The sequence below is a fragment of the Caloenas nicobarica genome, chromosome 3 (assembly GCF_036013445.1).
Source record: "Caloenas nicobarica isolate bCalNic1 chromosome 3, bCalNic1.hap1, whole genome shotgun sequence".
In the NCBI taxonomy this organism is placed as follows: Eukaryota; Metazoa; Chordata; class Aves; order Columbiformes; family Columbidae; genus Caloenas; species Caloenas nicobarica.
Genome location: NC_088247.1, coordinates 75,366,462 through 75,379,812, shown reverse-complemented (window position 1 = coordinate 75,379,812; position 13,351 = coordinate 75,366,462). Strand labels below are relative to the sequence as shown.

Sequence of the window (13,351 nt, the reverse complement as noted above, 5' to 3'; positions counted from 1 at the left end):
TACAGCAACAGAAACAGTGACTGGGTTCTTTCCCAGGTATATCAAGGAAAGGTTAATACAAGTTCCACCTCAGGCTCCTTGAAATTTCTTGTGTGCTATTTTTGATGTTGTTTTCAGGAAAACAATTCTATATTTTTTAAAAGGTTTGCCAAAAATTAATGAACTTTAAAACCCCAAATGTAATCTTTCAGAATTACAAGCCAGCCAAAGTAAAATAAAGCCCCAAATCAGTTATTTACTCATGATAATGTTACTGGTTTCTAGCCACCCACCTAGTTTTCCCCTTCTCTCTTTGTTTGTCTATGTTTCAATCACTACCTTCTTTCACGTTAGTCATCTACAGAGAATTCAGCTCATTATAGCACATACTTGCATCTAATCCCCCTTTTCCTTTTGGATTTTGGAATGTTTTGCCACTTCTGTTACAGTAAGTGTATTATAAATTAGGGATGCAGAGCCAAATTTTACTGAAATAGAATTACCAATGTTTGTGCTGACAGCAAATCTGTTCTATAGCATTACAAAACAACTGTAATGCTGAGTATGTTTCTCTACCCACAACTTCTGCCAGTTACTACATTACTGTATCCCAGAATTTGTATAGGATAGTGAATATACTCTAAACTGATTGCAGCTGTGTTACTTCTGCCAAGCCAGGGATAATGCTGGCTTGGCTGAACAGCTACAACTTTCTGTTCAGGTGGACATACTTTTGGACAAGGGGATGAGATTGCCTAAAGTCAATTTAGCAGGAGAAAGAAAACAGCAATTAGTTTTTGTGATACCATCGTTTCCCCCCACACACGTAAAAATGGAAAAATCAAGAACACAGTTGTTCTCACATACATGTAACTATTGTTTTCTCTGTATATTAATTTTGAGTTAGCTAAGATCTAACACAGCCAAAATAAATCACCTCTCTTGTGATATCAAATGTCCAGCAGCAGTATCAAAAGGTAGTAATGGTCGGATCCTGCAGTGGACTCTGATATTTCCTCTGAGTTCCTAGGATTAGAATATTAAGAGGTATTTAACACAAACTACTGGAGAGGACAAATACACCAGAATTTGTGAAGCAGACAAAAACATGCAGGTGTTTACAAAATCATGGCCTAAGACTCTGTGAGGAGAAAAACAGTATCAATGTCATTTGCCTTGAGAAGTTAGGAGAAAGTACTTGAGGAAGCCTGAGCTCTTCAGAGCTCTGGAATGGTGTAGCCCCCTCCAGTCCGTATGGGCAAAAAAAAAAAAAGGCTTTAAGTCTGAGCCATTTTCCTCTCTTCAGTCTCCTTCCCCTCTTTACTTGAGCTTCTTCAGACACATATATTAACTCAACAGAAAAGATTACACACTCCTTTCTCTTCCACCAGCCCTGAGGAAGATGTGGAATACAAAACATTTTGTCCTTTTCCTCTCCACTGTGTTCACATACATGACTAAAAGTGCAGTATCTGATTTTTCTCTGCAGGCTGTTTCACATTTCGGTTTGTCTAACCTCGTGTTTTTCCTTCCTTTTTGTTGATAAACGGTTGTTTTGTATCCGTGAAAACACGTTGTCTGTGATGACTAGTGACCATTGGCACTAAGTCCCAACTGCCTTGGAGAATATCCTTTCAGTAAGCTACAACATAAGGCAGAGATTGGAAGGCAAGTACTTTTTAACAAAGAGTTTCATTTCCCACGAAGAAAAACTTAAAAGCGTGTTGTTTGAAGACAGTTTGTGTTTCTAAAAATCAGGTTCTGAATCGAGCAACCCAAAATTAGTCATTTGGTGGGGGTGGGGAGAAAGAGTAAAGTTAACGTACAAAAAAAATCCCCAAACATTAATCTCAGATGAACTATCACTAATGGTGCAGGACACAGCTAGAAATATTTGGAAAAATAAAAAACGACCATTTTGCAATTTCAAGTTGATAATTTTAAGAACTCTAAAACAATTTCAGAAGCTGCAAATTTAGAGAAGAGGAGAAGAAGAGAGAAGAGAAAGAGAGAGAGAAGGGAGGAGAGAGGAAAGAATGAAGAAATTCAAGTTTTGTCCACTATTCAAAATGGATGATACTCCTTATAGCAATATGTTGCATGAGTGGATTTGGAAGATGCTTGCATAAAAACAATGGGGTGGGGTTTATTGTGAGACAAATGTGCCTCAGCAAAGAAACGTATCATATATAGACAGCTCGGGGAGGTGATATATCCTTGAAAAGTATATTAATTAGTTTTATTTGTGAGGAAATTATGGGCATAATTACAACAACATAAGAAAATGCTCTGTCATTAAATGTACTTACAACTAAACTGTTATGTAGAGCTCTCCTCTTCTGCTTTTCTTTCTCATATTTCTCTGTCACCTCTTGTAGAGACTGCTCAAGATCAAAAGCTTTTATCTGAAACACTAGAAGAAAGCTGTTTCAAAGAACTAAACTCTGTGACTTTACAAAATGAGTTTTCCAGTAGCACCTCATGAAATACAAGCATCAACCTTTTTAACTTCTACCAGACTTTAATTACAAAGGTTAGTTCCTGATTTACTAGACATCTCTGAAAAACCCCGTCATATTCCTTGCTATGTAATGGCTATGCAAAGTTACAGATAATTACCACAGGTATACATGTGAAATCTTGACACCCCATCAAAAATACACAATATTTAAAGAAAGTTCAAATGTGTCGGTTTAGTTAAAGTAATGTTATCTGTCACTGAAGCCTGAAACCTAAACTTGAAACACCCTGCTTCTGGATGGAGCTGCCACTTACAATGCTCATACCATATTTGCAGATTATTAGATTCATGCCAGCTGACTTCACAAGAAGGTAACATCTCATTTATCCTCGGTCTCATTTACAGTACTACTAAGCCTGTAAAACAGCTATAAGGTTCTCTTTTAAGATAGGTGCATTTGCTTCATGGGTAGGATTTCATAAAAAAGATTGATCTTTTGAACCCCAGTGACTCTCCTTCACAAAACTGAGGAGAGCAATATGGGTCATCATAAAAGCCTCCTGACTTCACAAATGGTTTTATTTCAGCTCAATCACATTAACACTGAGCAGGCCTAAAGCAAATGTACAGCCCAGAAGGTGCATAATGTGACTGTAAACTTGTGTAAAAAGCAAGCTTTAGGAACCTCAGTGGGAAATCAATCTCCCTAGCAATTAGTGAGTAGTTTGGAGATGTAGAGTATGAAGCATTCAAAATCACAATCTGTGAGCTGAGTTAGCAGGATGGCCACCAGCCTCACTATTGTGCTGTCTTACAAAGAAAGGAACAGAAATAAAATCTCAGCATGCCACACGTTTGATTTACGCTCTCTGACATAGATTAAAAATCAGATAACTTCAAGGGATATTTGTCTACACTAGAAATTTCTCAGGTCATATTTTTGTATTATAATACCCACGCTGTTCACCTACAGCTCGTAATGTTTCTCCGCAAGTGCATGCATGCAGGGAGGACATGATGTTAATAGTTGGATAATTAAAGTCTAGGAGTTTCACCAAGAAAAATCCTTTTCTTCCATCCTGTATGTGGAGTAACACTTGTATGTCTAGGTTTGGAGAATCACATGCAAATATGTTACAATAAATTGTCAAAAGTCACTCTTATAGTCACTGACCCCTGATCATACAGTATTTTTCAAAATAGGAGGTTGGAATCCATTGATTATTTAAGTAACCTCCATAATAAATATCTTCCTTTATAAATTGGTTTACACAGACTTTCAGTTCTTGAAGTCTCTTGAATAAGCAAGAAAGTAAAGCAATACGTGCCAAAGGTACTCTTACATTCTTCTAGTCTTGAAATAGAAAAAAATTACTAGCTTGTTTCAATATTTAAGTGGTCTCTTCATGAGGAGTCTGAGAATCCTACTGGACATTATAGATCCAGTCTCAGTTAACTTAGGCCCTAATTACTTTTTTTTTTTTCCTCCTAACCATCCCTCATGTGGTGAAGATGACTCTGAAAACAGAAAGCAGCCTTGGGGCTTCCTAATTTGACACCAGGGCATTTGAGCAGAGAGATGAAGGACTGCAGTCTCTAGAAAATTAGGCAAGTTGTTGCATTTAGCAGACCATATTTTGATATTTTTAAGAGTGAACCATCAGTGTTAATGTCCATCTTGTGTAAAGCAGAAGCATGTTTCCTAATACATAAATTATTTCTGAACTTTTAATTTTTCTGAAAGTGGAGCTATATAGTTATAAACATTTTCCTAGTTTTCTGCTTGGCATCAGCTGCAAACTATTCAGAAGTTACATTTTCATCCATAACCTAGGGCCAGCCACCAGGTCTTAAAATACTAATAACCCACTCTTCATTACTCAAGAAGTAGTCACTACACACGTGCAGCCACTATAGACATCCCTTTCCCCCACACTTTACCCATCTCATTGACCTATATGGGAACTTTCTGGGAATGCTGATTTTTCTGTTTATATGTCACTGAGTGCAATTAGGATCTTTATCAATAACCAGACTAAAAGGAGTTTTGGTTTGCAAATATGCTCAGGATTGTAATGTTTCTTTAACTGACAGTCCCAGCTCCTTGCTGAGTAATTTCTGTCCTGGGTCAAGTCCCTGATCTGTTCCGTGTGTGGTCACACAAACAGTTACACCAGCGTAAGAGAAAGGTCCATGGCTGGGATGTGAAGAACAGGAGCAGCACAACCCAGCGCAGCCACAGCCGAGCACAGATATGGATGTGCAGCTGTCCCTGTAGTTACCTGAGGTTCTTCATGTCTATTTCCATACTAGATTCCAGTTCAAAAAAGAGGTCAATCTGACCAGTCCTTCTAGGATTAGCAGCTATGATGCAACAGATTGAATTCCGAAACTTCTTTTGAATTCAGCTGTGGTTTATATCTTGGGCTTTAACATTATCCCTTGGGCTGCTGCAATATTCCTGTTGCTGGGTCCAAGGTCCCTCTCCTCCTCCCCTGCTCTGCGCTAAGAAGGGAAGGCTTTCCAGAGGCAGCTGAGCTGTTGAGACTTTGCTGTTGAGGGTGAAAGATGATGGTAGTTCACATTCCACAAACAGAAGTTGTCAGCACAGTGCAGAGCTCAGCTTTCTCCAAGAGGGGCACAGCACATAGGTGCCAGCATATGGGCAAAGTGGGAAATAAGCTCCTTACCCAATTTTTCCTCTTTTCCACCCCAGAGAGAAAGTGTCCTGGAGCCACAAAGGATATCCAAGTCACCTGGCTGCAGCAGCTTTCACAAAATATGTCAGTAACTTGCAGCAGCTCCCCTGTCAGATATTCATTTGGACAGATTTTGCTCCTTAGTACCCGCCACTTCGCCAAGTAGCAAGAACAGTGGTTTCCCCCCTCTGAAAATATGTTCTGTGTGCACAGATACTGTTGTTTCCTCTTTCTGACAATACCTGTGTGGTGAAGCAATCTAAAAAGTCATATTAAATTTTTAGAAATTCCTGCCCTCCCAGATACCTGCTAAATTACTTCATCTGCCTCAGTTGTATTATTTGCAGTCAGGTCACCAGTATTTTTTGCTAAAAGGATAGCAGCTTTGTTTATGAGGGAAGCAAGCCTATAACAAAAGAACAATGGATGCTTCTCTCTCTTATGAATCACTACTGAAATTTGTCAGTGGGAAAGATGAGGATAGCCTGTTTTTCAGGTTGTGAATAAATATTTCTAAGCAAGATACAATTCAGTTATTACAGGAAAGTTTTACAGTTTGCTGCACGTCAACTACAGCCTTGAAATTAACCTACTTGAATGTTTCTTCTGTAATTCTTTCCCTCATTTTCAATCTCTATTTTAGGATTGAACTGATAACATATATTGTCTCCAGAATACATACTTTGGGCTTCCTGTTTACAAAAGATTATATGTAATTTAAGGATGGCAATTCTGACTGTCATATTTAACCTTAACAATAGAATCTCCATCTAAAAATTTTGACAGAGAACTGAAAAATGGCCAAATTAAAACATAAGTCAGCCACCTAAGTACCAACACACTATTTTGTTATAGGCAAGGAAGCTTCTCTTGGTTATGATTTCATAGAACAATGCACCACAAAGTGCAAATTGAGAACAGTCCATAGGAATCTGCAAGGTCTCATAAGGAACACTTCCTATTTATTTACATTACAACAGCTCAAGTGCCAAATCCAACCTCTTATCTGTTCATTTAGCCCCATGCTTCAATAATGGAAACATTCACCCTTATTTGGGTTAATTTTCCACTTTGTTTCTTGCTTTTTAAAGTCAACTTGATTAAGCATATGCTCTACAGGGATAATACAGTAATCAATTCAATTTTAATCATAATTTAGTACATAACATACAGGGACAAGTTCTACAAACACCCATCACTGAGAATGCCATTCGTTGCTATTGACCTGAGTAGTCCCATCAGAACCAAATCAGTCCCAAAATTAAATATTTCAACCAAAAAGTAAAGCAGGATAAAACCATACCTTTTAAATGACAATACATGGACGCCAGAGCATCACCCAGGGACTCTGATTCTAAATTTGTGTATTAATTCATCAAGCTGCTAAGCTTCAAACAATTTCAGGTCTGTATGTGTCATGTGCTTCTCAGGTCAGGTAGGAGCTCTACCAGAATCAAGGATATTGAAAGCAGGTGCAGAGATCCAGGCCAAGAGATCCACGTGTAGGACCAATGCACTTAGCCCTCAGCGATGAGGGCAGAGAGCGCCAGCGCACTGCAGGGTCTGCTTTATATGTACACATCGACAAGGAAGGACCTGAATTGCGAAACAGTAGTCTGTGTGGTCTTTCTACCTACAGTGTAGTGAGTGGTACTCGTTTTGATTTGGAAGTAAAATTTTTGCTGTAAATACACAAAAATATTAAAAATCCAGTCTGTCCTAATTTCAGACAGTATTTTCTGAAATCCCCCAAATCACCTGCGTCCTTTTCTGGTACAGTCAAAAGCAGAAAAATTTCAGCTAAAGCAACATGTTCTTTATTCAGCTATTCTAAAATAGTCAAGATAAAAAGCCTAAGAACTTCAGGTTAAAAATGTTACAGCTGAGCCAGCTCAGCAGCAGTCTAGTAGCAGCTGCAATCAACCCAAAAGCTAAGTCCAAATTATCAGTCATAACCTCTGCAAAGTTATTTGCACTCTTTCTAACACTTCAGAACTCCTTGGTGATCTAACGTAAAAAAACCCACAAGTGCTACAATTTCAACGACACGTTTCTTAAAAATCAAACTCAACCTTTTAATGTTAGTAACATTTAACAGTGACATTGTTGATGCTACATGTTTGAAATGGAAGTGCAATGAGCCTTACTTTGCATTGCTTCATTTTGCAGCTGTATCCCTTGGGCTGCTGTCAAAAGTTGGTAAAGCCAAGTGTTGCTTTGAAGCTGAAAGTCTTTTGAAAGCTCAAGAGCAAATGAATGGAGGCTCTTCAGGTCCTGCTTAAGCCTCTTCTCAGCAAAAAGAAAAAAATATGTTATAAAGACAAAAAACCAGCAGTTAAGGAAGAATCAATATAACACCACCACAAATAATTACAGTGAGATATCAGAGTCAGGAAGAACCCTTTACTTGATGACGGGAAGTCTTCAGGAGTATATCTCTCAGCATGTTTAGAGAAGGATCCTGCAAGATATTTAGCAATGTCATTTCCTAAAGACTTCAGCAACACTTTATGGATCCTTACCATCTTATGGTACCTACTTCGACCATAAAGCAGCTTCAGGTATAACAAAGTCTTTTTTATTTCATCAAACAAAAAAGAGTGTTTGTGGCATGTGTGTGTTCTGTTCACTTATAAGACATGTCTAGAATTAGCAATGAAAAATTGTGATCCATCTATCCCTTACTGCATTCATTTTCCACACTTTGATCAGGAGGCATGTGTTAAGCTTCACTCTGAGTCATTTCCTTAAAAAGCCAGTTCTATGCCTTCCTATGAGAACATATGTATCTTGAAAAGGTCAGAAACCTTTATTGTTCAGAAAAGTATTTGTCTTGTGGATATAACTCAGCATAACATACATGATGAGCATTTTAAATGTTTATAAGAGCAGCTTATATTCACTTAAAAGTCCAAATAAAGTAAAAACACATTGGTCTAATTTTAGGATTTGGAGACTTCTTGACATCTAAGTCTTGGAACAAACATGTAAAGCCATCTGTAAGACAAACTTAACAATACAGGGTGTTCCAAAAAGATGGACCCAATTTGAAATCACTATATCTCTGCAACCATGAACCGCTCATGAATAAAACTCTCACAGTCCATACAGCAGGGGAAGGCAACAGAGCATTTATAAGAAGGTTACTAAAACTTGATAACTCATTAAACTGTTTGTAAATTTCTGTGTAATTGTAACACGTTGGGTTCATCTTTTTGAAACACCCTGTACTTTACCCCACAGAAGCATGGAGATGTCTCATTAGCCAGCCTGGAACAAAGTGTCACATATTGTATTTTTCCAAGTGTGGTACTGACTTTGAATTAATTGACTAGTTTCAATGATAAAACAATCTAAACTAAAGGGAGAAAAATCACTGCATTTCCCACCCTCAAAAGCCACAGAGTATAACAAGGAAGAAATATTTTTTATTCTTATTATGGGTATAGGATTACCATTAATCTAGACTTTTATTTGGGATGCTTTGCTCTCTCCTAACATTCATTGATTTCTGACCATAAACCATCTCAATCCACTGGTACTGCACCACAAGCAGTTCTGCCATTCTAGCTAACCTAAAATGTAAAACACCACTGCAAAATTTACTGAGCAGAATCTCTGTAATTAGAGTAGAACAGAACAGTTCACTTGGAAGGTACCTGCAATGATCATCCACTCCAACTATGGTACAATTAAGCTACAACCTTCTGCCTGTTAAGAATCAGTTTTCTTTCCTGAGATACTTTTCAGTCATTTCATGCAGGCATTCAGTGCTGTCCTGAGAAACGCTGACATTTGTTACTGTCCCTGAAAGGAACTCACTACTCGATGGTGTAACTTAAGGAGTAAGTACTTCAACATAGGAAAATATTATGGTACCAGTACCAGGAGAACAGTTCCAGTCTCTATGATGCAAAATTAAGACAAGTGGAGTGACCATACAGTGAACTGCTCCCTCTTGCGAGGTCCCCCAGAGCAGAACTCTTAGTGAAATCGATGGAGCTCTCCAATGCTTTTGTAAAGGATCTGCCCATCTAGTGGAAGTATATCACTATTATTGTTTTTTAAGGGATGTCTACTTGATAGTCAAACCAGGGACTGAAAGGTTTTGATTACAAAACTATCTAGCTCAGGTATTGATAGCAGCCTAGCCATAAGATCCTGGCACTCAGGAGCAGCTGCTTTTACCAGGTCCTCAGGTGACTTTTCAGCCTATTGCAGCAAAACCACTATAAATTTTAAGCCAAATCAGGCATTGTTACACCTCACTGCAAGCACTGCTGTCAATACGATAAAACCATAGATCAAGTTCGTATCTGACCATTTTCTGGGTTTTACTATATTTGATAAGCATGTGCATGTTTAGGGCACAGATTTTGCCTGCGTTATTACTAAATGCCTTTACCTTTATTGCTCCATGCAGCTGGGTTACAACAGAACTCCTCTGCAATTTCTGCTGCTGGCCATGAGCAGAGTAGAGCTGCAATACTTCACTAGTGCTTCTCCCAGCCAACCCTTGATACTGTTAAAAAAAAAAAGTATACAGGTATATATAAACATGTATATATACACACACATATATATACACGTGTACATATACACGTATATATATATGTGTGTGTATATATATAAAGTTCTTATGTGGGAAAGAAATAGCAGGAAAAGATTATTTTAAAAGAATTCATTTTTTTGTTACAGGCTTTAAGCTGAGACTGATTCTATACAGTGTTCATGTGTTCTTTTACTCTGAGAATCTTCAAGACCCACCTTACTCAGATGCAATATTTACAAACATGCATGACAAAAATGTATGCAAGCAACTCAGAAGAGTTAGCATCTCGAATCACGTGTGAAAAGTTAAGGCTATATATAAACAACAGCAGTACTCAAGCCTTATCGTTAAATAAGCTTAAGCTAGTTAAAACCTACATCTAATACGTTTTCCACCATCTGTACAGGTTCCCCCTGACTCCACCGTTTTCTCAACATGGACAATAAAAGCAGAACGGTCAATTTTACTGTCATTGCAGTCAGCCTCTCATCCCTTCCACTATCAAGTTTATCTTTATTGCAAATGCTGACTTGGTTTTGACGTTTTCTCCATTAAAATAGTTCTGGCATTCATCAGAGTTGTTTGTAGGACAGAACTTGAAAATTTGTGCTCACGCATGAGAAACAAAAAATGGAGTACAAAACTTTTTATAGTCAGCTTTATTATAAACAGAAGTGAAACCAAACTACTCAGTAGTGCTCTCCAAATCAGACCCATTCTGAGAGACTTGGCTTTATGTATGGAAGACAGCGGGATCGGGACCTCGAGAACTGTGAACAAAAAAAAGGGCCGTGCGGGTAGACAAACACACTTCAAATATGCAAAAGCAAGTCTACAGAGAAAGAATCTGACCTCTTATGCTCAACAGCAATCCTTACAATATGCTGTTAGGATAATAATATACTAGGCTCCAGAAAATAGTGGCAGTGCTGGTGTTTGTGGTTGTCTTAAGGATATTAGCAAGGGAAGGTCCATAGCAAGAGATAACATTTTTATTAGACTGGTGCAACCTATAGACAAACATTTACACAGAAAATCCTAATTTATGGCTATCCTCATGTCTCCAAAGCTCCCTAACTCACTTCAGTCAAAACAAATCCAATTAGCTTTTATGAGTTAAGAACGAGACCTCCATTAACCTTGGTCACTGCGACTAAGTTGTTGCAGCTCAATCATTCGGGCAGCTTCAGCAGCAGATCTGAAGGTTAGTGACCGATAGCAGAGGGCAGCTGCTTCTTTCACCAGAACAGCTGCTGAAATATTGGGAGATATGGTGCAACATCACACAACCTTAATATTACCTAATTAAAGCTACTATTCTTTTTCATAGACTCTAATTAAGGTAAAACTATTTCATGTCACTTCAGTTCATGTTTTCAGATTGCTGGGACAAATTAACCAAGGAGAAGCGAAAGTCTTTTAAGTGTAATTAAATAACCACCTGAATAGAAATATCGGTGCAAGGTTAATTGCAAAGTATTCCCACCAATTATTTGATGTTGTTTCTGACTGATGGTGGTAACACTGCCACACTCAAGTGTCTGTAGGTGCTTGTATCTTCCAGCACATTTTGCAATAAACCAAAATGGTGCTGTATTTGGAAAACAAGGCTTCGTTATCTAATACTGAAATAACTACTTCCTACATCTGATGCACCTTACTAACTAAAATAATTGCTTGTGCTTGTGAGAGTAAAAACAAACAAACAAACCAAAAACCAAACCCAAACCAAACAAAAACACAAAACAAAACAAAAACCACCAACAGCTGAAATGCTTAACCTTAAGATTTTTGGTAAACACTGTAAAGCAGAACAAAAATAATAGAAACAGTTTCCGAGAATAAATTACAGTATTCTTCTGTATACCTAGCAGAACTCATTTCAGATGTACCATCTGCTTCCACTCAGAAGCCCACTTTTATCCTCAGGTGTTAAGAAATGCAAAGGGAGGCCAAATGGCTTTCCTGAGCTCACCCAGCTATTTAATGTTTCAGCCCAGATTAGAAACTCTTGGCCAACAGTCTCTGTCACAATTAATACAGCTGGCTCTGGTCTGGCAGTGTAGATCAAAATTCAAAATTCTCTAAATCTCTGAAATCCTACCTTTGAAGACCCCAAACATTATCACAAGCTGCTCCTTGTTTCAGTAATGGTCTAGGAAAAACATATCCTTCTGTAGGAGGATATAAGGAAATGAGGGCATCCAGTTGTCACTGTACACTCTGCAACCGTGCAGCCTTTTCTAGACAAGTGTAAGACCGGTGCTATGAAGACACGCCATAGGGCATCTATGGTAAGTCTACTCATAACGAAACGTCTTTCCTGCACTCTGAACAGTCCTTTTTAAAGGATCAACTTAATTATGTCTAAAAAGTATTCCTTCAAAAATCTACCCTTGTCTTCCAGACATTTTCCCTGCAAGTAGAAAGCAATATTCCATATTTAATGCTTGCAGAGTCACTCTCTCAGTTCACTTTTATAAATTATAAACAGTGGCAATTATTGAAATGTATGCCAGCTTCTAGTTACTTTATCAGTCTATTTTTACTGCTACCATTTATGATTTTAAAAAACCCAAGAAACCCCCACAAAACGACAAAGACACACTGAGCCTTAACCCCTTCATAGATTTTGCCAACAGGTAAAGAGTGCAAAACCTGAAAATGGGAAGGCAGATTTCAGTGTATTTTTTTTTTTTCTGTTTTCATAAGAATTATTTTTTGGAAAAACAAACAGTAGTTACCTCTGCAAGTTTTAGGTGCAGAGCAGCATTTTCGGTTTCCAGGACAACTATTCTTTCTTCTTTGGTCTAAGGAAAAAAAGCCACAACATTACAAATTAAATAAATATGAGGCTGCTGGATGTTATCTCATTATGGCAGTTTTCATTACCACATTCCTCTGTTTCTCTCCTTTCTGAAGCCAAAGGACTATCTACCCCCAATCTCCTCAGCACAGTAATATTTGTATACAAGCACATAAAAATTAGGAAAAACTCTTAATATTCCTTTATTCCCTCTACCTTCTGTCATTTTGCCTGCTTGTGCAGCAATGCATGCATGCATACAAAATTTTAACTGCTTTTGCTTTACAAAGTCACCTACTGGCATTTTCCGGACCTCTGGTCCTTCGAGAAGTGCTGTTTTACTTATTTTTAAGCAACCACGCGGATTTCCGCTGCCCAGGCTGCTGCCAGGGCTCCCCAGCGCCGCTGCGGCCGCCCCCGGCAGCCGGACGCGCCCCCCGCTCAGCAGCCGGGCTGGGGAGGCCGATCGCAGCCCCGGAACCCCATTTCTAACGCAGCCGCAGGCGGGGCAGCCTCTCCGCCCCCCGTCCCGCTGCCTGCCAGGCCCCCACAGGCTGCTGGGTTTACGGTTCTCGCCTAAATTTTAAGCCTAGAAATAGATTTTCAACAGAGAGCGGCGGGGCTGGCGGGCCGAGGCGCTGTCCGTCACACGTGCCCCGCCCCCAGGCTCCGCCCCTCCCCCCGTCCCGCTCCGCCGTCGCGGCGCGGGTCGGGGCGGCCCGGCTCTTTCCCCACCGCCCGCGTCCCCTCCTGTCCCCGCCCGCCGCCGGGCTCACTCGCAAGCGCTGCTCCAGCTGCCGGAGGCGCTGGGCCCACACGGAGCCCAGGTCGATCCCGCTCCGCGGCCGCATCGT

At 39.3% G+C, this 13,351-nt stretch overlaps 1 protein-coding gene across 1 annotated transcript in view; it reads right to left on the bottom strand.

Annotated features, from left to right (window-relative positions):
• KIF25 (kinesin family member 25) overlaps positions 1 to 13,351 on the bottom strand; it is a 41,776-nt gene extending 28,425 nt beyond the window's left edge. Inside the window, exons 1-6 of the mRNA XM_065632511.1 lie at positions 13,274 to 13,351; positions 12,436 to 12,501; positions 9,545 to 9,661; positions 7,287 to 7,425; positions 2,289 to 2,392; positions 917 to 1,005 (exon numbers count right to left, since the gene is read on the bottom strand). Coding sequence (XP_065488583.1) covers positions 917 to 1,005; positions 2,289 to 2,392; positions 7,287 to 7,425; positions 9,545 to 9,661; positions 12,436 to 12,501; positions 13,274 to 13,348 — 590 coding nt within the window. The 5' untranslated portion in view covers positions 13,349 to 13,351. The remainder of the gene's footprint in view (positions 1 to 916; positions 1,006 to 2,288; positions 2,393 to 7,286; positions 7,426 to 9,544; positions 9,662 to 12,435; positions 12,502 to 13,273) is intronic.